Here is a 21,977-nt window from a genome sequence, read left to right on the forward strand (position 1 = left end):
CCCGGGGCCGCCCCCGCCCCGCGCTTCCCCCTCCCCCTCCTCCCGCCGGGCCCGGGTCCGCCCCCCCCCCCCTCCGGCGCTAGGCCGCGGCAGCGCGGGCGGCGGCTCACCGGTGTCGGGGGGCGGCGGGGGCCCGGCGCGGTGCGGGGCGCGGCGGGGGCGGGCCGGGGGCGGCGGGGGCCGGCGGGGCGGCGGCGGCAGCGCGGGACGGGGCGGCGGAGCGGCCTCTACTCGCGGCGGCGCAGGGCGGCCATGGCGTGACGTCATCCGCTCGCGACGGGCCCCGGCTCGAGGCGAGAGGAGGGGAGGGGGGAGCGCGCGCGCTCCGCAACCCCCTCGTAACCCCCCCCCACCCCGCGCGCGCGCGCGCGCCTTAAAGGGGCCGCGTCTTAAAGGGGCCGCGTCTTAAAGGGGCCGCGCACGGCAAGGACGGGGCACGCGTGTGCGCGCACAGGTGCGCGCACAGGTGAACAACACGTGAACACGTGAACGGCGTGTGTGTGCAGGCGTGCGTGGGCGCACACGCGAGCACGTGGAGGGGCAGGGAGGTGCAAGGGTCCGTGCACGCGCGCGGCTGGACAGATGTTCGTGGGGGCACACGCGTGGCTCCAGATGTGCACAGGCCGCGCACACACACACACACACACAGAGGGACGGGGCGTGCCACAGAGTCAGGGAATAGTTAGGGTGGAAGGGAGCTCTGGAGATCATCCAGCCCAAGGCAGGGGCACCTGGAGCAGGTGGCACAGGAACACGTCCAGGTGGGACTGGAATGTCTCCAGACAGGGAGACCCCACGCCCTCCCTGGGCAGCTGCTCCAGGCCTCTGCCGCCCTCCATGGACAGAGGTTCTTCCTCGTGTTGAAGTGGAACTTCTCGTGTTTTAGTTGGTGGCCGTGGCTCCTCTTGCTGTCGCCGGGCACCACTGAACAGAGCCTGGCACTGTCCTCTGACACCCCTTGACGGGATCCCCTCCCAGCCTTCCCTTCTCCAGCCCGCCCATGCCCAGCTCCCGCAGTGTCTCCTCACCAGGGTGATGCCCAGATCCCCCAGCTGGGACTGGTTGGGGCAGGAGAGGGTGTGGCCGGGGGGGAGGAGTGTCTGCGACAGGTATAAAAGGTGAGGTGAGGCTGACGGGGGTGATCCAGAGGAGAAGAGCTGGGATCTGCTAAAGGTGGGGATGGGGATGGGGATGGGGATGGGGATGGGGATGGGGATGGGGATGGGGATGGGGATGGGGATGGGGATGGGGATGGGGATGGGGATGGGGATGGGGATGGGGATGGGGATGGGGATGGGGATGGGGATGGGGATGGGGATGGGGATGGTCCACTGGATCCCCCACCATGAGACTCCTGGCTGGAGATACCCCTGGAGCCCCTCAGCTAGTGCCTGGCTGGAGATATCCCTGGATCAGCAGGGTTGGGGGTGCTCCCATGGGTGTCTCTGACTCCCAAAGCCCTGGCTGCCCTCTCTGAGGGCCCAGAGCACAGGCACAGCCCCGGGGATGGTGTCTCACCTTTGCTCCAGCGCTGACTCAGGCTCCCACGTGTCCCTTTACGAAAGAGCCCTGCTGGCAGGGGACTCTGCCCGGGCGGCCACCGCTGGCCTGGCCCCTGCCAAAGGGCAGGACCAGCCCCTGTAAAGGCAGCGGTGACAGAGCTCAGGCTCAGTTCTGTCACTGGAATTGCCAGTGGAGAGATCTCAGAGCTCAGGCTCAATTCTGTCACTGGAATTGCCAGTGGAGAGATCTCCTGGAGCAGACAGGAGCTGAAAGGAGTGGAAGATCCCCTGGAGCGGAGTGCAAGGTACTGGTGGGAACAGGTCTTGAGTGGACAGGAGCTGACGGGACCACTGTCCTTCCTCCCCACAGGGTGCTCCGTGCTCCTTGGAAGATGGATTATGCCAAATCCCTGAGCCAGCGCCTGGCTGTCCCCGTCTCCAAGTAAGTGCCGTGGAGCCCCTGTCCCCAGGATGGGGACATCGCATCAGAGCCCTCCCTGCTCCCCGGGGTGCTGGCACTGCCGAGGGGTGGTGCTGGCTCTCAGGACACCCCGATCCCTGTATCCCTTCCCAGATGTGTCTCAGCCAGTGCCTCCATGACCCAGCAGCTGCTGGCGGGCCCGGCCCCACCGCCCCGGCCCTACCGCGTGTGCAACTGGGACCGCAGCCTGCGCAAGGGCGTCATGGCCCCGAGCCTCGCCGAGCTGCTGCGCCAGGTCGGTCTGTCTGTCTGTCTGTCTGTCCGGGCTCTGGCTGTCCGTCCAGGGACCGTCCCCAGCCCTGCTCACCCCCAGCCCCGTTGCAGGCTCAGAGCGCCCTGGCCCTGCCGGCGCCCATCGTGCTGGTGCTGGACGAGGACGGCACCGCGGTGGAGACGGAGTCGTTCTTCCGGACGCTGGAGGAGGGCACGGCACTGATGGCCCTGAGCAAGGAGCAGACCTGGACTGCCCCCAAGGTGAGGGGATCCCTGAGAGGGGCAGGAGGCTGGTTTTGTCCTGTCTGGCCCACACTGGAGGTGGGACTGGGAGGGTGGGGTGCACCGGGTGACCGTGGTCCCGCTCTTTCTTAGACACGTGGCTACCAGGTGAGCCTGTCCCGCAAGCCCCCGCGCAGGATCGACGTCGCCTGCGTCACCTTCGACCTGTACAAGACCAACCCGAAGGACCTGGGCTGCCTCAACGTCAAAGCCACCCTGTATGGCACCTACAGCATGTCCTATGACCTGCGCTGCTACGGGGCCCGGCGCCTGGTGAAGTGAGCACGGGGGGCTGGGGACACTCCGGGAGCAGGGACACTGCCCAGCCCCTCCGTGGCATGCTGACCCCTTTCTCCCTGCCCAGGGAAGCCCTGCGCTGGACGCTGTTCACCATGCAGGCCACGGGCCACGTCCTGCTGGGCACCTCGTGCTACATGCAGCAGCTGCTGGACGCCACCGAGGAGGAGCAGAAGGAAGAGGAGAAGAGCCCTGTCCCCCTTCAGAACCTCCTGCCCCGCAGCCTCCCTGCCCTACCCTACAAGAAGATGCTGCAGTGAGGGCTGGCTGGCCTGGCCTGTCCCCTCCTCTGTCCCCCCAGCCCTCGGGGGTCCCAGCACCCCACTAGGTCAATGCCTGGGCAGAGGCTGCCGTGGTGGCACAACCTCTCCTTGCACTCCGCTGGCTGAGTGTGGCCAGATCTGCTCTGGAATAGCTGCTGCTCTGTAAATATATTTATTTAAGTCAAGTTCTCCTGCATTCAGCTGCGTCTTGTGTCATCTTTGTGGGGGGGGACACCCAGGACACGCAGCCCTTGCACTGCTTGGCAGGCTGAGGTGGTGGTGTAAGAGGTGAGAGGAGGGGACCTGTCGCAAGTGCTTCCCCAGGGGAACTGCTGCCTTCATCACCCTCCTCCTCCCTGGCACCAGAGCCTGTCTCCCACCCCCTGGCACTGCAGCCACCCACAACATGGTGATGGGGCAAATCCCAAAGCCCCTGGCCTGTGGCAGCTGGCGCCACGCCTGTCCTTGCTCCTTTTAACAGGATGAAAGATTTCCCTGCTCCTTGTGTCCCTGACTGTGCAGGGCTGGCACAGAAGGACAGCCCTCATGCCCTGGAGGAGGTGTTCTGGTCCCTGGGGTCCCCAGCCCCCGTGGCAGCCCTGGGCAGGGGCTCACTGTGCCCACTCCAGCCTTGCACATCCCCCAGTGCTGGTGCTGGCCTGGCTCTATCCACGGGGATCCCAAGGGCCCACCAGCTCCAGGGATATCAGCTGGGAAACAAACCGAGCTGGGGACACTGGGCTCCAGCCACCTGGCCCTTGGGGGGCTGTCCCCGAGTGTGCAGGGGGAGCCCAGAAAGATCCTGAAGCATAACCCCTGCCCGAGAGGGTGGGAGGGAGGGCAACAACCCACTACCCACCTGTGCTGGACTGGGACTACTGGGCTGAGCTGTGGGGAGGTGAGAGGCCACGCTCTGGCAATCCTTAGAGCCATTCCCCCCACCCCGTGTCACACTGTGGGGGACACCTGAGCTGAGCCACACTCACCTGGGCACCTACTGCAGGGCCTGGAGCTGCAGCACAGGAACTGATCATGTGGCAGAGACCTGAGCCCCAGCTGGGGCTGTAGGGACTTAATTAGCCTGATAACTAATGAGGATCAGCACCAGCTGAGCCCCATCTGGGAGCAGCGCCTTTGCTCCATGGCACAGATGTGTGACCTCCCCGTGCTGACGCAGTGCCACCCAGGGGCACCAGGGACAGCGTGGGCACTGCCCTGCCCCGCCCGTGCCGCTGTCACCCCATGGCTGTACACACCCGGTGGCCACCTCCCCCGGCCCCTCGGGCTGCCGGTGGCCGTGCCAGCCCCGCAGTGTCCCCGCCCCCACGCAGGTGTTTAGCAGACATATTTATTTCTGTACACACTTATACACACAGCTCCCAGGGCAGCTCCATCCTCGCTCCCAGCGCCGGCTCTGCTCTGCGGCAGGGCCACCCCCGTATTTCCTGGGGTGCTGGGGCCAAGCCTGTACCCCTCACACCCCCTCCCCAGCCCCGTAGTGTCTACCTGGGGGAAAAGCCCCCTGCAGCCCCCAGGGCAGCGCCGTGCACCATCCCCCTGCCTCAGTTTCTCCCCGGGAAGAGGTGGGGGCTGACTCCCACCAGCACCACGCTCCCACCGCAGGGTCCTCACCCCCCAACCCGGGTGAATTTGGGGTTCCAGATGCTGCAGCTGCCCCGGTGGAGCCTCCTGGGGGTAGTCCTCCATCACCCTGACCCCTGCACGGGGGGTGTCAGGCACCGGTTCCATCCCCTAGCCCCTGCAGCCCCCCGAGCGGTGGCGGAGGGCTCTGGGGGGGCTACTTGACGTGCTCGGCAGCGTGGGAGGAGCAGTAATACTTCTTGTGGGCGATGAAGGTGGACAGGCTGCTGAACTTGATGTTGCAGAGGCGACAGTACCTGTGGTTGCCGTTGGGCACCGGGCCGGGCACCGCCTTGGCCGGAGGGGTCTGCACCCCCCTGTCCGTGTAGGCCGGGGGCGTGGGGGGCTTGCGGGCAGCTTCCCGCAGTCCCTCGGGGGCTCCGGGCGAGGCGGGGGCCCGGGGGGAGCCGGGGGGCCGGGGGCTGTCCCGGCCCTCCTTGGCGGTGACGCTGTCCCGGCGGAGGCGGGGGCCGGGCGGGCGAGGGGGGGACGCCGCGGGCAGCGGGGGCTCGGGCGTCCTGCCGGCACCGGGGGCCAGCGCGTCCGGGAGCCCCTGCCCGGCCCCCGCCGGCGGCTTGGCCACGAAGAGCCCGTGGGCGTTTCGGAAGTGCTCGAGGAGGTCGCCCTTGATGGCCCCGTTGAGGGGACAGTAGGGACAGGCGGCGAGGGGACCCTTGGCCCCCGGCGGTGCCAGGGGACCCTTGGGGTGACGCTGCAGCGAGTCCGCGCCGGGGTAGGGGATGCCGGGGCTCCCCGCCGGGGCCGCCCGCACCCGCACCGATCCTTCGGGGTCCCCCTCGCCGGGGCTGCCGGGGCTGCGCCGGCCCTTGAGGGGGGCGGCCATGGCCCCCTTCATCTTCTGCAGGTGCTCGAGGGTGCGGGGCTGCAGCGGCGTGGCCGGGCACTGGTACTTCTTGTGCGCCAGGTACGCGTCCAGGCTGTTGAAGCTGATGCGGCACGCGGTGCACTCGTGGTAGTCGGCCAGGGGCAGCAGCGGGGCCGGTGTCGGTGTCGGTACCGGTGCCGGCTCGCTCTGCCACCGCGGCTTCTTGCTCAGGTCGATGGGACCCTCGGCGTCGGGGCTGGCGCGGGGCTCGGGGGCGGCCGAGGGCGGCTCTGCGGGCGGGGGCTCCGGTGCCGGCGGGGGCTCGGCGGGGCGGCGAGCGGCGCCGTGGATCTCGTAGAGCTTGCGGCGCTTGCGGGTGCGCAGCGGCTGCGGCACGAAGGGCACTTTGGGGGCGGCGGGGCGGCGCAGGGGAGGGTCGTGCCGGGAGGCGCAGTAGAAGCGCTTGTGCACCACGTAGGTCTCGTGGCGGCTGAAGCGGATGTTGCACGCCTCGCACAGCGTCTTGCTGGGGTCCTCATCCCCCTCGTCCCCTGCCGAGCTGCTGGGGCTCTGGCTGTCCTCGCTGCACCGCCCCGACCCCCCCTCCGCCTCGGGGGACCCCGCTTTGGTGCCCCCCTCTTCAGCCTTGCCCTCTGGCGCGGTGGCCGGCGGTGTGGCATCGCGGCCGGCGTCCCCGTCCCCCGCCGCAGGGCCCTGCCCGTTGCCCGCCGGAGGGGACAGCAGCGTCCCCGGGGCGGGGGGACCCTTGGGCACCCCGGGGGGAGCTTTGAGCTTGCGTGCCCCGGGTGGGCTGTCCTCGGCCAGGTGCCGGCTGGAGCAGTACAGGCGCTTGTGCACGTAGTAGTTGTTGATGTTGTTGAAGGTGATCTCGCACTCGAAGCAGGTGGCCCCCTTGGGCACCGGCGTGCCCGGGTAGATGGCGGGCGGCACCGCGCCCCCGTGGCCCTGCTTCAGCCGGCTGTGCACCAGCTCCGACATCTTGGCCAGGATCTCCGACGCCTGCGGCACCACCGCGGCCTCGTGGCTGAACACGTACTGCGGGAGGAAGACGGTGCCGCCGGCCGTGCCCGTCCCCGGCTCGCTGGGCACGGGGCTGGAGCCCGGCGTGGGGCTGGCGAGCTCCGACTTGACCTTGGCCGAGGGCAGGCTGCGGGGGGACGAAGTCCGGGAGCCGGCGTCGGGGCTGCCGGCCCCCTCCCCGCTCTTCGGGGCCTCCGCCTCGCTGGCCGGGCTGCCGGCCGGCTCCTCCTTGATGCGCACGGGCTCGCCGGACGTGGAGGAGGAGGAAGAGGAGGAGGAGGATGCCGATGAAGGCCCTTCCCCGTTCTGTGGCTGGGCTGGGGGCGAGAGTTTGCCGGCCCTGGGGTCGGGGGGCGAGGCGGGCGGTGCCGGTGCTGGTGCCGGTACCGGGGCGGTGTCGGGGCCGGGCGGGGGGCCGGGCAGCACCACGTGCTGCGGCAGGGCCGGCAGCGCCTCGGGCAGGAACGCGCTCAGGCTGCACTTCCGCAGGGACGCGTTGTTCGGCTGGCTCAGCCCTGCAGGGGGACAGAGGCGACAGTGTCACCGACAGCCCCGGCACAGGGATGCTCGCCCCGTTCCTTGTTCCACACATCCTGGCAGAGGGATGCTTGCCGTGCCCCCTGTTCCCAACGCCTCTGGCACAGGGATCCTGCTCTGTTCCCCATTCTCAATGTCCTGGCACGGGGACACTGTCCTGTCCCCACCTCCCTTCCCACCACCAGGCCCAGCTGGGGACAAGCCCTCGGTGACAATGCCATCCCGTGTCCCCCATGGCCACAGCCCCAGGACTCACCAGGAGCGAGGGGTTTGGCAGCAGGAAGGGCTGATCCTGGTGAGAACACCTCGCCCTTGGAGCCCGGCTGGCAGATCATGTGGTTGGTGACCAGGTGGCTGTACAGGATGTCCCTCGTGGTGGAGATGAAGCCACAGCTGTGGCAGACACCTGAGGGGACAGGGCACGGGGCTGAGCGGGCAGGACAGTGGGAAGGACAGTGCCCATCCCTGGGCTGTGCCGGAGGGGACGGGGCTGTCCCCATGGGACACTCACCGTTCAGGGTGTCTGTGTGCACCTTCAGGTGCCGCTCGCAGTTGGCTTTGGTGGTGAAGGCGGACAGGCAGATCAGGCAGACGAACGGCCGCTCTCCTGCCGGACAGATGGACACTCAGTGCTGAGGGAAGGGGGACAGGGACTGTGGGGACACCCACAGGGCCACCCCACAGGGCCAGATCCCTCTGTCTCTGCGGGTCTGAGATGAAGACCTACCAGTGAGCTGTGCCAAACCAGTGGCCCAACTGGGGAGAACTTCATCCCACTGGTCATTGTGCTCCAGCCCCACATCCTCCCTACCCCTCCAGTAGCTCAGCTGGGGTGAACCTCCTCTAAATGGTCACCATGCTGCCACCCCCCAGCCTCCCTGTCCCTCCAGAGGAGGGGTGCTGTGCTGTGCTGTGCCATACCGCTGTGGCTCCGCATGTGGATCTCCAGGGAGCTGGCACTGGGACAGCTCTTCTTGCACTGTGGGAAGGGGCAGACCCTCTCGTTGGGATATGTCTCCTTGGGCTTCTCATCCAGGGCGGGGGAGCTGGCGCCGGCGCTCTGCCGGCTGGCACAGTAGTACATCAGGTGGGCCTGGAGGTTGCGCTCGCTCCGGTACCAGATCCCGCAGTCCTTGCACGGGAACACGTCCTCTGTGGAGAGCAAGGGACAGGGACATCAGGACAGGGACATCGCTTGTGTGACAGGCTGGGGAGCCCTGGCAGGGTTGTGGTGCCGCGTGTCCCTCCCCGTGTGTCCCTCCCCGCGTGTCCCTCCCTGCGTGTCCCCAGCACTCACTGTTGACCACGGCGGTGGCCAGGATGGCGGCCATGCCGGCCTGCTGTGGCAGCAGCTGGATGTCCGAGTGCAGCGCCGCCGGGTACGGGGACTCGCCGGGCTCCGCTTTCACCCCGTGGTTGGGGACAGCTGGTGGCTCTGCCATCACGAAGGCGCTCAGGGGCTCGTCCTCCCGCAGCGCTCGCGTTGTCCGGCACCACAGGGCTTCGTCTGGGATGGGGGGACAGCGGTGAGCGGGGATCGCTGCATCCCGTCCTGCCGCCTGCCTGGCCCGTCCCCTCTGTCCCGCCTTGTCCCCGCTGCTTCCTCCCGGCCGTGGCCTGGAGATGGCGGTGTCTGCCCGTGCTGAGCCCCGTGGAGCCTGCCCGGACCCGCCGCTCCGGCTCGTGCCTGTCTCTGCACGTATCCCTGTGTCCATCCCTGCATCAATCCCTACATCCATCCCTGTATCCACCGCTACGCTCATCTCTGCATCATCCCTGCACCCATCCCTGTGCCCGTTTCCACGTCCATCCTTACACCCATTCCTGTGCCCATCCCTGCATCCATCCATCCATCTTTACACTCATCTCTGCGCTCATCCCTGTGCCAATCCTTGTGCCCATCTTTACAACCATCCCTGTGCCCATCCCTGCGTCCATCCCTGCGCCCATCCCTATGCCCTTCCCTGTGCCCATCCCTGTGCCCATCCTTGCTCCCATCCCTGCTGGGACCCTCCCCTCCCCAGGGACGCTGGGACAGGGACGTGCCCAGGGACAGCCAGCGGTGGGACAGGGGGAGCAGACACTGGGACAGGGGGACACAGAGGGGGCCCCCTCCCCTCCCACCCTCACTGCCCCCAGTACCAACCCTTCCTGTAGATGACGGCGTTGGCATCGGGCTCTCCGGGCACGAGGGGCAGGTGGGACAGCCAGCAGCTCTCGTCCCCCAGCACCAGCGTCACAGGGGGGCTCTGCGGGGCAGGGACAGGGGGTCAGCACCGGGGTCACACCGAGGGGCTGCCAGGGGGGTCACAGCGCTCCCCAAAACCTGCTGGGGTCACACTGAGGGGCTGCCAGGGGGGTCACAGCGCTCCCCAAAACCTGCTGGGGTCACACTGAGGGGCTGCCAGGGGGGTCACGATGCTCCCCAAAACCTGCTGGGGTCACACTGAGGGGCTGCTGGAGGGGTCACAGCCCTCCCTGCTCAGCCCATGCCCAGCTCCCCGCATTCTAATGAATATTAATGAGCACAAGGGGGGGGAAATTAATCTCCCTGATCCTCCGATGGCTGCTGCAGTAACGATATGAAATCTAATTATCCATCCCAATATTTCCAACCCCTCCAACTCAGCCTGACAGTCGCAGCCGGTTGGGGCCTTATCACTGCCAGGAGCCGAGTGCTGGCAGCGTGATAAAGCCCCCAACACACGTGTGAGGCACTGGCACAGGGGTGTGACACTGGCACAGGGCTGTGACACACTGGCACAGGGCTGTGACACACTAGCACAGGGCTGTGACACACTGGCATGGGGTGTGACACACTGGCACATGTGTGACACACTGGCACATGTGTGACACTGGCACAGGGCTGTGACACTGGCACAGGGCTGTGACACACTGGCATGGGGTGTGACACACTAGCACAGGGCTGTGACACACTGGCACAGGGCTGTGACACTGGCACAGGGGTGTGACACAGTGGCACAGGGGTGTGACAGTGGCACAGGGCTGTGACACACTGGCACAGGGGTGTGACACACTGGCACAGGGGTGTGCACCTCTCACAGTGTGGGGGAACCCACCCGCCCCTGCAGACACCCGAAATGGGGCTGGGGGCTTTGGGACCCCCAGCATGGGGCACAGGGATGGGCACCGCTGGTGCCACGTGGGTGAGGCACCCTCGAGGAGAGGAGGGTCCCTTTGGAATTTCGCTCCAGGCATGGGGACACTGGTGGGTACCCCCGATGGAGGGAGGTCCCTGCGCTGCCCAGGACCCCGCGGCACCCCAAGGTGCTGCCAGCACCCCAGGGTGCCCACGCTGGCTCCCTGTGACGGCCCCAGCCCCGGCGTGAAGCCCTTCCTTGTTCTCCCTGGAACAAAGAGGTCGCTGTCTCCGCTCCGCACCGGCTGATAACCATCGGAAACCCTATCTGCTCCGCATCCGCCGGGATGGCGCATCGGCACGGCCCCTGCCCTCGCCGCAGCCCGGCCTGGGGGGGACACGGGGCACCGGGGGACCTGGGGGTCAGTCCCAGAGGGGCTTCACGTTCCCTTGGCACCCCGAGCTGTCTGCCTGAGGGTTTCCACACCTTCCTGAGCAAGGATCTTTTGGGGATCAGCTGGGGGCGGGCAGACATCCTCCTCCTCCTCATCTTTTCCCTCCTCCTCTTCTTTCTCCTTCTCCACCAGCAGGCGATGGGCACACACGGTGCTCCAGCCACAGAATATCAAAGCCACCCAGTGCTCCCAGCTCCCACTAAAACCCCAGGCTGGGATCATCTCCCACATGGAGATGAAGAGCAGAGCCGGGCAGGATTTGGGGGAGACCCCCTGCACACCCCCCCACCGCCGCCAGCAACAAAGACGGAGGGACCTGAGGGCGACAGCCCCTATCAGGGATGGGGCTGCGATTCCTTCCTCCCTTCCCTGAGCAGAGATAGGGAAGGAGGAGAGTGGCAGAGGAGAGCAGGGCTGGGAATCATCAGCCGGGCTCGATAAGGGAGCTGCTGAAATGGGAGCAAAAATATTTAGACAATAAATGAAGTATCAGAAAAAAGCCGCGCATATCTTCGGGAAATCAATCATCCTGTACCGGGTGTCTGGACACACGGCGCCAACCGGGAGATAGGGAGCCAAACTGGGCAGATAAGGGTTAATCAAGGATTTAATTCAGCAAAGATAAACGGGCCTGAGCTTAAAAAAAAGAAAAAAAAGAAAAGGAAGAAAAAAAAAAAAGAGCAAAGGAGAGAGGAGGAGGAGGAGGAGGAGGAGGAAGAGGTGGGGATGGAGCCAGGCCTTGAGGATCCTGGGCTGGAGGTGCCTGTGTGCGGCTCGGGGGGGATGTGGAGGGAAGGATGTGGCTGGGATGGAGGATCCAGAGCCCAAAAACGCCCACAGTCACACTCATGGGCACCAACGGCCACCAACAGCCACCAGCCCCTGGTGTCCCCTCAGTGCTCCTCTCCTGCCCCTTCCCCACGGCTGCTGGTCCTCCCCAGGCACGACCAGAGTCCCCAGGGAGCAACTCTGAGGCAGGAAAGCCAGATCCCATCTCCCGTGTGAGGCGACAGGTGCCACCAAGCCGCCTGTGCAGAGGGGACAGACGGGGTGGCAACATCCTGTCCCCTGCCTGTGGGAATGCTTTCGAGTGGCAGGGAAACCTCCTGGGCACCCAAACCAGGAGATTCCCAGGGGGTGAGGAGCTCAAGCAGGGAAAATCCTGCCCAAAGAGGATTTGTTTCCCCCTCCACCGTGCCCTCGGGGTGCCCCTTACCGTGTCGCTGTGCCCCGGCGATGCCGGCTCGCTGTGGATGCTGCCCTGGAAGGGGCCCCAGGAGAAGCCCTCAGGGAGGCTCCTGCAGGTCCGCACCCGTCTCTGCCCCTCCTGCACCTCCAGATCCAGCTCATCTGCGGGGAGACAGGCACAGCATCAGCGGGATGCACCCCAAACCCCAGGGGATGTGGGCACCCAGCTGGAGCCGGGAGCTGCTGGTGGGTGTCCTGTGGGGGGATCCATCCCCTTCCCGGGGGGTCCCGGCACGGCCCGGGGGGTCCGGGCCCGGCACGGCGGAGCGGAAGGAGCGTTTCCCATCCCCGCACCCAAAGTCGAAGCAGCTTCAGGGCTTAATGGCTTTGATTATCTGATAAGGCTCTGGTTTAATGGGTTAGATAACATGTTAATACGCTATGAAGGCTGCTCGAAAATGTTTTAACTGTGCCTTTGTCTTTGGGAGCGCAGATAAGATGGCAGGTAACCAATACCCAGATGGATGCGCTGCCTGCCCCTCGCCGGCTGCCGCCCCCCAAAAACGAGCTGCTCCCCAGAGACAGCGAGCCAAAGGCAGCCCTTCTGCGGCCGGGAATGCTCCGAGCCCCGCGGGATCACCCTCCGCCCTGCTCCAGGACAAGGAGTCCCCTGAAGCGCCGAGGGGATGCAGCCGGTCCGGGGGCCGTGGGCAGGGAGGAGGCTGCGCTGGCTGAAGGCAAAATTGCCTTTGGAGCCGGGAGCGTGGGGAGGATAAAGCGATCCCATGGCTGCAGAGATTGAAATCTGATGTGTTTATTAGTAGGGCTGACATCTGGATCCTCCCGGTGCTGGGGTGAGCTGAGGTGAGCGACTGGGAGCGCTGGGTGGTGTCACCTGCGATCGCCCAGGTGCCACTGCCACCCACGGGTCCCCTCCGGCCACCCCGGGCCACTGGGGACTGCCCGGAGCACATCCCAGGGCAGCAGCCCGTGCCACCTCGGCAAAACCTGCTGCCCACTGGGAGGTCCGGGAAGGTGTCCAGGGTCCCCGAGGTGTTTGGGGTCACCAGGCCGGTCCCTGTGCTAGGGCACGTGCCACCCTCCATCCCTGTGCCACAGCCCCTTGCACTGCTGGTGACGGGCTCTGCCACAGCTCCCCTGCCCTGCCTTCCCATTCCCACAGCCTGGGAATGCTCCCAAAGCCACCTGGCCATGGAGATCCTGGCTCTGTTTCTAGCTGGGATTTCATCCCTGCAAAGGGGTTTTGGGAGGGAGCGTGGCACGGGCCGTGCCTGCCCTGCATCCTTGGCATCCTCCCACCCTACATCCCCCACATTCCTGGCATCCTCCTGCCCTGCATCCCCCTGCCCATTTCCTCATCAGCTCCACCTCAGCCCAGGGAAGAGGAGGAGGAGGGATGAGGCCTTGGAGGAGCTGCTGGGATTTATTCCCTGGCACACACTGACCCTGAAGAAGAGCAGCAGCAGCTCCTTGTCCAGCTGGGCCTTCCTGTGAAGGACCTGGGGGCAGGCGGGGAGCAGAGTGACCACCAGAGCGGCCTCGGGGCTGAGCGGGGCAGTCGGACCCTCCCATTCTCCCACATTTCCAGTGCCCTCCCATCAGATTCCCAAAGTGGTGCCGGGGTGCTGGACCCCCTCCAGCCTCAGCATCCCTGAGCTGCCCACCCTCCCCTCCACCCCTAAACCCCCAGGAGAGCCCCAGCAGCGCTGGCTCCACTCTGGCTTTGCCACCCCGAATATCCCGGCTGCTTTTGGGGACCGGAGCCCAACGGCCTCGTCCCCCTCTCCGGGTGCCCCCCCTCGGTGCCCCCCCTTGCCCGTCTCACTGGTAATCAGCGGCGTTTGGGTCAGGAGACCATGTCTCCGAGATAAGAGCGTTCGCCTGACACTTCCCATGTCAGAGCACTTCATCTTGTGTGTATCAATCCCCAGCAGAGAAAACACGCAGGCGCTGATAAAGAGAAAACCGTTCCAGACAGGGGGACAAAAATAGTGCTGCCGGAGCCGGGACCGTTCCCGCCAGCGCCCCGCGGCCGTGGCCTCCACCCACCCAAAAACGGGGCGCTGGAACCCCACCAAGGAGGCTGAGCCCCGACTCAGCGGTGCTGAGAGCTCCTCCAGCGGGATGGGGGTCCCTGTGCCAGCCAGGGATGCTGCCGCAGCCCCGGCGCTGCACCCACGTTAACACAGCGAGGGAAAAACGGAGGGAAAAGATGATTTTTCCAGCTAAACACGTGGCACAGCTGAGTGGGAACAGGGAAAATGATGGGGAGGGCTGGGAGATGCTGTGTGTTCCACGCTGGGGACAAAGCCCAAGGCCGGCAAGCTGTGTCCCCACGCGGGGACCGCCAGGCAGCAGGGAGTGATCCCACTGTGAGATCCAGGCACATCCCACTGCCTGCAGGCTTGGGAAGAGCTGCTGCCAGCCCCTGGGGTGTCCTGGAGCAAAGTCCATGGGCTGCAGCTCCCTGTGGGATGCCCTGGCAGGTGAACACCCCCCAGGTATCTCACCTGGCCATCGGTCCCTCGTTATCACGGGAGCAGGGCTTATCTCCCAGCTCATTAACCAAGCTGGGCAGGGACTGGCCTGTTCTCTTTGGGGCGCAGAGAAAAGCAGCAGGAAGGAAGGAAGGGAGGAAGGGAGGAAGGAAGGGAGGGAGGGGGAAAAGCCCCTGGAGCGCCCAGGTGCACCTGCCTGGTGTGACACAGACTCTGGGACCACGGGGCTGCTCCTGGTTTATCTCCTCATCGAGAGATTCCAAAGGAACCAGCTGAGCTGTGCCGGGAACAAAGATTAATCCTGTCACCACCCCATGGCCACCGGGCGATCGATGGCCGGCACCTGCATTCCCACCCATCCCGAGGGTCCAGGGTGGGCACAGCGGAGGGAGGAAGCCTGTGGGGATGCCATGGGGCTGCGTCTTCCTGCGGCACGGGGCGTGACGGAGATGAACGGCCCGAGCCCACGGACACGGTGACCACAGCATTCCCACAGCCAGGGAAATGAACGGCCCTGCCGCATCCAGGCACCTCCATTGGCTTTCCTTGTGGGAGGCGAGCAGGAGGGAAGGGCAGGGGGCCACCAGACCGTGCCAGCCCATCCCATTCCAAGCTGTTCCCGCATCCCTTTGCCTCAGCTGCATCCAGAGGATTTGAACCACATCCAAACCAACGGCTCTGCCCCTCAGTGGGCATCCGGGCACAGAGGTCCCTGCAGTGTTTGCAGCTGCCTGGATACTATCAGGATAAATACTGCAATCGGCGTGTCACGGGATCACATCCCGGGATCAGCCGCCTTGTTCCGATTAAATTCAGTGCCCTGTGCCAGCCTGGGGGGCCATGCGCCAGATCCGGCCCCGGCCCTGGTGATGGAGAGACTGGGAGATGGGGAGGGACAGATGGATGGATGGAGGGATGGATGGATGGATGGATGGATGGATGGATGGATGGATGGATGGATGGATGGATGGACAGATGGACCTCTGAGCCCAGATCCCTGCCAAGGGACCGAACAGTTCATTTGGATGCAGTTGAGGCAAAGAGATGTGGGAGCAGCTTGGAATGGGATGGGCTGGGATGGGTGGGTTTGTCTGGGGCCCCTCTGCCCTTCCCTCCTGCAGGGAAAGCAAATGTGGGTGCCTGGATGTGGCTGCACCTCCGGAACATCCAGGAGCAAACGTGGGCGGCTGCAGGAGCTGGCCTGGCAGTGGGATGGATGGATCCGTCAGTGGGTACCCAACCTCCCATGGCTCTGCCACTCCTGCCTGGGGAAATCCGAGCTGGAGAAGCCCCGGTTCCCCCTGGTTCCCCCCAGTTCCCCCTGGCGGCCCCGTCCCGGCCTCAGCTGCTGTTTTTAGACGCGGCGAGAGCGCAGCGGAAGGAATAAATCCTGACAACTCAACTACTGCAATGATGTGATGGCACCGCTCCGATAAGATGGAGGGAGCCGATTGGGAAGAGTCTTAAGCTGTGAACACGCAGCATCTCCACTCTTCACCTCGCTCACAAAGGGAAATCTCTCCAAAGGGGCTAAGGAGATTATCCCGGCTTTGCCGTCCCGGGTGCTCGAGTAATCAGGGCAGCCTTGGGGACGACAAAGGAGTGAAGAGGGTTTAAATCGAGCCTTGCTGGGCTGCGCCTGCTTGGGCTCAGCCTGGGCTTGCTCTGTGGATGGAGAGGGGATGGCTGTGGCAGAGCCAGGCTCTGCCCCCGGTTTGGGGTGCTGGGGACGCCCTGGCGGGGCGGGACCCGAGGGGGGATTTCCGCCTTTATCTCTCCTGCCCATCGCTTGCCACTTATTGATTGTTTGCTGCCCGAGTCCAAAAGCGACTCCTTATCAGGCTGAACCCTGCCCCCGGATAATGGAGCAGCCGGGCCCTGCCCCACGCCCGGAGCGGGCACCACCCGGCCCCGGGGGGGCTGGACAGGGGGGCTGGACACACAGCGGGGGGGGCTGCACCCCAAAAGGGCGCGCTCCCCGCTCGCCAGCTGTGGGGCACAGCTGGCAGGTGCTGGCGGCACCGGCTGTGCCACGTGTCGCCCGGGATCGCCCCACGGAAGCTGGGGTGCCCTGCCCCAGCAGGATGGGCTGATAAGCATTCCCGGGACATTTGTGTTTGAGGTGTTGCTGTGCCTCGCTGGGATGGTGCTGGGAGGGGGTCCCAGTCTCCAGAGGGTCCCTATCCCAAGGGGCCCCCATCCCCAGGGGTGTCATCCCTCATGACAAGGGGTTCCCCACCCCAGGAAATAACTGGCACCTGTGCCTGCAGGGATGTGGATTTAACACTGGGAATAAGATCAGAAAAGGTTCAGGGAGGATGGGAAGGAGGAAAACTTCCAGGCTTCCCTGGGGCTGCCAGGGCCTCTCTGCCAGGGATGCCCTGTCCCTGCTCTGTCCCTGCTCTGTCCCCACTTGTGGAGCCCATCCCAAGGGGTTCCCATGCCGAATCCCAAGGCAGCCCCTGTTCCCAAGGGTCCTCCTCACAAGGGAGAACCAGGAAACACACGGGACCTGTGACCACAGGGCTGGGGACAGGAATAAACGCTGGGAAAAACACCAGAAAGCACTCAGGAAGGATGGGAAGGAGGAAAACTTCCTGGCTTCCCCAGGCCTGCCAGGGTGGCGGGACCCCTGTGCCAGGGACACCCTGTCCCTGCTCTGTCCCCTCTCTCAGGGCTGCTGGGACCCCCCAGCTCTGCCCAGGCAGCGGGAAGAGGGCACTGGCGGGGGCAGGAAGCCGGAGAGGGGGAGGAAGGGGAACGCAGGGGCCCCGGAGCCGATGCAGAGGGAAGATATCCCGTCCGGAAAAGGGGAGGGGACCACAGGGGGGTCCGTGCCACAGCCCCAAGTGCCTGCAGGGGGATGGGAGAGCCCCCAGGAAGGGGGTACCCAGGTGGAGAAGGAGGGTCCAAGCCCCAAATCCCCATTGGTCCTCAGATCCAGCCAGGGCAGAGCAGCAAGAGGAGTGATTGACAGCTGTCAATCATCACCAGGCTGGCAGCATCACCCTCAGGGCTCTCACCACAAGAGTGTGAGACATCGCTCTGCTTCCCAAGGGAAAATGGAAGGGAGATGGGAACAGAGATGCCTGAGCAGCCCTCCACCCTGTTAGTGTCCCCAAAAGGATCCTGAGCATCCCTCCACACTGCCAGTGTCCCCAAAAGGATCCTGAGCATCCCTCCACACTGCCAGTGTTCCCAAAAGGATCCTGAGCATCCCTCCACACTGCCAGTGTTCCCAAACATCCCCAGCATCCCTCCACACTGCCAGTGTTCCCAAAAGGATCCTGAGCATCCCTCCACCCCAGCCATGTCCCCAAACTGCTCTGATCACCCTTCCACTCAGCAACGTCCCCAAACCAGTCGGAGCACCCCTTCTCTGTATCAGTGTCCCCAAACTGTCCCCTCCACCCTGCAGTGACCCCAGCAGAGACAGGTGCTCTTCCATGTCCCAAATCCAGGACAGGTGCCTCCAGCACTGCTGGGATCGTCCCCATCCCGCTGCCTTTGGCAGGAGGATTTGCTGGACACAAGCTGGGCAGGGGGAGGATGTCAGGGTGCTGAGCACCCCCTGATTTGGGACGGTGGGGGTGCCAATTCCCTGAATCCCCACTGCGCCCATCCCCCAGCATTCTCCCACGAGCACCGCTCTCTGCTGCTCCACTCCCAGCGATAAAACGGAATAGCTGGAATAATTTTTCCCACCCACACATACCAGGGTGGAGGGGGAGGGATGGGGCAGACGTGGCGGGGGCCATGTCCCCCACCCCCCCCGGACGAGCCGTCCCCCCCATTGTGCCCTGCTCGCCCCGATAATAAACCTTGAGGTTTCCAGACAAACTCCGGGCAGCCGGAGATTATTGAAGCTGGAGATAAACACAACCGAAGGGGAGCGGGAGCACAGGGGAAGGGGGAGCTGGGGGGAAAAAAAAAGGAGTTGGGAGTTTTAATTAGATGCACCAAAAAAATGAGTTGCACTGTGCCATCCCGATATGGAGGGTAGGGGGTGAGGATGGGGGGGATCGGGAGAGGAGCCGGAGCTCTGTAATCAACCCAGAGCCATCGTTACCTCCCAGAGGAAGTAGTAATATTAAATTAATATTTCATAATGAGGAATTAATTACTAAATAAAGCCCAGGCAGGCAAGACAGCAGCAGGGCTTGGGGTTCAGCAAGGTGGAGCTGAAAATTGTGATGCCGATGTGGGGAAGGGGGTGAAGAATTCCCTGGGAAGTTGGTGGGACACGGCTGGCTGGGACAACGCAGAAGCCACCCAGGGTTTGGTCACAGCTCCTCCATCCCGGCCCTGCCCGTGGTGTTCCCACAGGGACAAAAGCGAAAAAGCTTCGTCCCACCTGGTGGAAAGGGAAGAACCCGGGATTCCCAGGGGCTGCAGCCTCCGGCAGCTCCCGCTGGGAATTCTCTGGTGGCTCATCGTGTGGTTGAGCAGCCTGTCCCCCAGCAGGGCTCTGCTCTGCTTTCATTCCTGCCCCAGCTCCACGTGAAATTTGCCAGAGCTTTTCGTCTCATCCTTCTGGGAAAACTGGCTGGAATTGCTGAGGCTGCCTGGGCAGGGATGGGACAGCCCTGGGATGGGAGTTGGAGGCTGTGGGTGCTCCCAAAATTCTCTGCTACTGGCCCTTCTCCAGAGCAAACCAAAATGAGTGGGAAAGATGGAAACCTGAGGCTGTGGGGGAATTTGGGATGGTTTGGGGGAATCTGGGAAGGATGGACATCCTGTCTCCAGCCCCGCCAGAGGATGGAGTGAGCGCAAAGCATGGCCATGCTCCATTGGGAAGCAGAACCGAGCCAGGATATCCCAGCACCCTGGATGAAGGGGTGGCACATCCGTAGAGGCTCCCAGGTTGAGCATTTCAGCCTCCAGCTCCCGGGAATTTGCCTTTCAGCCGGACGAGCTGCGGCCCCCTCCAGGGAGCAAGGTCATTTCAAAGATAAACCAAAACCCCCTTCTCGCTCCTGCCATGTGGGGCTGGGGAGCCCCAGGGCGAGGTCCTGGCAGGCCACATCCCCTCTGGAACAGCAGGAACACCTCTGGGAGCACCAACCCACAGCGGGGGTGACCCAGTGATCCCCCAAAACCGCCCAGGGGATGGGGAGGCCCCGCGGGGCGCGAACAAAGGCCCCCCCGGCGCGGCGCATCCTCGCGGCCGCCATGGCTGACACCCGGCGGATCCTGCCAGATAAAGCAGAAAATTCAGGCTGCTCCGAGCTTCCCTTTTCGCCAACTCCATCCCTGATAAGTGCCGAGCCTGCAGAGCTCCTGATAGCCGGGGCTATCGCGGCGGTTGGTGCGAGAGGAACACCCTATCGGCACGGCATCGCCGGCCCGCCAGCGACTCCCAGCCACACCGAAATTAACACCACTCCAATTACCAGAATAGAGATGGGCTGCGAGAGGCCGATAATAAAATCTCTTTTACGTAAAGAATGCAAATAACCCGCTCCGAGAGGCGAGGGGGAAGGGGAGGCACGGCCTCAGCCAGGCTGCCTGGCTCCTTTCGGGAGCTGGGGATGAGGGGCTGATGGTGACCCCACAGGGAACGGGGGGATCCGTGGGGTTGGAGCGGCAGCCCCCTCCTGCCCTGCACTGGGATCCCGGGAGCGCCGGGGGCAAAGGGCTGGGGAGCAGATAAGGAGGAGCCGGGGGTGGCCTCGCAGCTCCTTCCTGCCCCGCACGCAGGAAGGGCCGGGATATCAGCGGGGCCGGCAGGAGCTTCCCCTCGGCCGGGCGGGAAGGGGGAGCAGGGTTCCCGCTGGGCTGTGGGGATTTGGGCAGCTGCAGGAGCATGTGCGCTGGCAGCCGCCGCTTCCCAGGCACCTCCAGCACCTGCAGCCTGGTGGCCTTGGGGACACAGCGGGACCCGCCCGGGGCATCCATCCCCAAAGGCCGATCGCTGCCCTGGATCGGGGTCACCACTTCCCTACCCCAAAGCTGGGAGGTCCCCTGGGAGGAGCAGGGTGTGGGCAGCACCATCAGGGCCCGAAATGCGGCACATCCACCCCTGGAGGTCTCAGGTTCCCCTGGTCCCATCCCCATCCACCTGCCAGGAGCCGTTCCCAGTGGAACAACCCACGACTCCAACCAAGCAGCGATGGCCATGAACTAAACCACAAGAAGTTCCACCTCAAGATCAGGAAGAGCTTCTTCCCATGGAGGGCGGCAGAGGCCTGGAGCAGCTGCCCAGGGAGGGCGTGGGGTCTCCCTGTCTGGAGACATTCCAGTCCCACCTGGACGTGTTCCTGTGCCACCTGCTCCAGGTGCCCCTGCCTTGGCCTGGATGATCTCCAGAGCTCCCTTCCAACCCCAGACATTCCGTGACTCTGTGAATCCATGTGGCACAGCCCCGTAACCTCGTGGCTTTGGAGATAATGGGTGATAGGGCTGGGGGTGCCCACAGGGCCAGCCCGGCCTCGCCGGTGCCCCGGTGCCCACGGAGATACCAGGGGGAGATAGAGGCTGAATTCGCTCCTTGGGGTTTTGATAACCATCACCAAACCACCCCAGCGTCACTCTTGTGGTTGCCAGGATGTTGGTGAAGTGCCCTGGTGCGACGCAGGGTGGGTCCAAACCCTGCCAGTGCCAGCAAGAGCGATGCCAGCTGTGGGGATGGCATCCCTGCTGCTCCAGAATCCGCTTTTACCATCCCAACAGCATCCCGGGGACGCGGCAAGTGACAGCCATCGCCTCACACCTCCCCTCCAGCAGGAGTTCTGGGCTGTGCAGCCTGCCCGGCTCCCAGCGCTCCCAGTCCTCCTCATACTTGCAAGAGGAGGGGAATGCTTGAGGAGCGCTCCAGCAGATCCAGTGAGGACGCTGGGATGGAGCGGGACGACCGGCCACACACCAGGGACTCACCTGGCCCGTTCCATGTGTCCGGCTCCTGGGGGTTTTCTCCAGGATCCGCCTTGTCCGGCTCCTTCGGACTCTCCAGAGCATCTCTGGACTCTGCAGCAGGAGGGGGAAGGCAGCAGGTCACGAGCAGAGAATTACAGGGGCAGCATTCCATGTGGGCTGGGACCACGGGGGCCGGTGACACCCGTGGGATGGCCACAGGGAGGGGATTCACATCCCCCTGCGAATGCACCATCAGGCCAGCCAAGCCCCTCCACCCCAAAGACTCCCCAGCCCAGCCGAAGCCCGCGGCACATCCGTGCCATCCCACGCCAGCGGGCTGCGCCCCGCTCCCCTCACGGCTCTATTTGTGGCGTATTCATAGCAACTTGATAACAATTATTTTCTCCATTAACTGCTGCTGGAGATGGGCTGATAAGGCCAATCTGCATATGACAGTGTGGCAGATTAGTGCCCAAAGTACATGTTTGCCTTGGCGTCCCGGGCGGATCAGGCAGCGCGGAGCCCAATCGATCGGCGCCACCGCGGCCGCCCAGCGGTGACGTCACCGCCATCGGAGATTATTAATACAGGTGATAAGCGCAATGATTAACATCAAATAAATCAATCACCGGGTATAAAAGTCCTATTATTTTTGGCTATAAATCAAAGTGCCTGGCATATCGATTTTTATCCATCGCGCTGAAAGCTTTAGTGGCCGTTATTGCTGCTTGGCCTTATCTCTGCTATCACCTCTTTATCGAGGCAGGCCAGTGCCAG

At 64.5% G+C, this 21,977-nt stretch overlaps 3 protein-coding genes across 6 annotated transcripts in view; 1 reads left to right on the forward strand and 2 right to left on the reverse strand.

Moving 5' to 3' along the window:
* Window positions 1-149, reverse strand: part of ZC3H18 (zinc finger CCCH-type containing 18) — a 42,859-nt gene extending 42,710 nt beyond the window's left edge. For both annotated transcript variants that reach the window (XM_048316825.1, XM_048316824.1), the window contains exon 1: window positions 111-149. The gene's annotated coding sequence lies outside the window, so the exon portion shown is untranslated. The remainder of the gene's footprint in view (window positions 1-110) is intronic.
* Window positions 150-354: 205 nt separating this feature from the next.
* On the forward strand, window positions 355-3,234 carry CIDEC (cell death inducing DFFA like effector c). Of its 3 annotated transcripts, none has more exons than XM_048317151.1 (6): window positions 355-454; window positions 1,873-1,944; window positions 2,077-2,218; window positions 2,308-2,457; window positions 2,572-2,756; window positions 2,843-3,234. In XM_048317151.1, exons 2-6 carry the CDS (start codon window positions 1,895-1,897, stop codon window positions 3,033-3,035), a joined length of 720 nt encoding a protein of 239 aa, XP_048173108.1. In that variant the 5' UTR covers window positions 355-454; window positions 1,873-1,894; the 3' UTR covers window positions 3,036-3,234. The 3 variants fall into 3 exon arrangements, with proteins under 3 accessions (XP_048173108.1, XP_048173106.1, XP_048173107.1); XM_048317149.1 differs by lacking the exon at window positions 355-454 and adding an exon at window positions 1,143-1,173; XM_048317150.1 differs by lacking the exon at window positions 355-454 and adding an exon at window positions 1,577-1,807.
* A 1,138-nt stretch (window positions 3,235-4,372) lies between these two features.
* The window catches only part of ZFPM1 (zinc finger protein, FOG family member 1), a 34,228-nt gene continuing 16,623 nt past the window's right edge, over window positions 4,373-21,977 (reverse strand). The window contains exons 3-10 of the mRNA XM_048316910.1: window positions 21,222-21,311; window positions 11,855-11,988; window positions 9,230-9,332; window positions 8,381-8,590; window positions 8,005-8,235; window positions 7,595-7,690; window positions 7,340-7,489; window positions 4,373-7,061 (exon numbers count right to left, since the gene is read on the reverse strand). Coding sequence (XP_048172867.1) covers window positions 4,837-7,061; window positions 7,340-7,489; window positions 7,595-7,690; window positions 8,005-8,235; window positions 8,381-8,590; window positions 9,230-9,332; window positions 11,855-11,988; window positions 21,222-21,311 — 3,239 coding nt within the window. The 3' untranslated portion in view covers window positions 4,373-4,836. The remainder of the gene's footprint in view (window positions 7,062-7,339; window positions 7,490-7,594; window positions 7,691-8,004; window positions 8,236-8,380; window positions 8,591-9,229; window positions 9,333-11,854; window positions 11,989-21,221; window positions 21,312-21,977) is intronic.

This window comes from Corvus hawaiiensis, chromosome 12, assembly GCF_020740725.1.
Source record: "Corvus hawaiiensis isolate bCorHaw1 chromosome 12, bCorHaw1.pri.cur, whole genome shotgun sequence".
NCBI classification, from domain to species: Eukaryota; Metazoa; Chordata; class Aves; order Passeriformes; family Corvidae; genus Corvus; species Corvus hawaiiensis.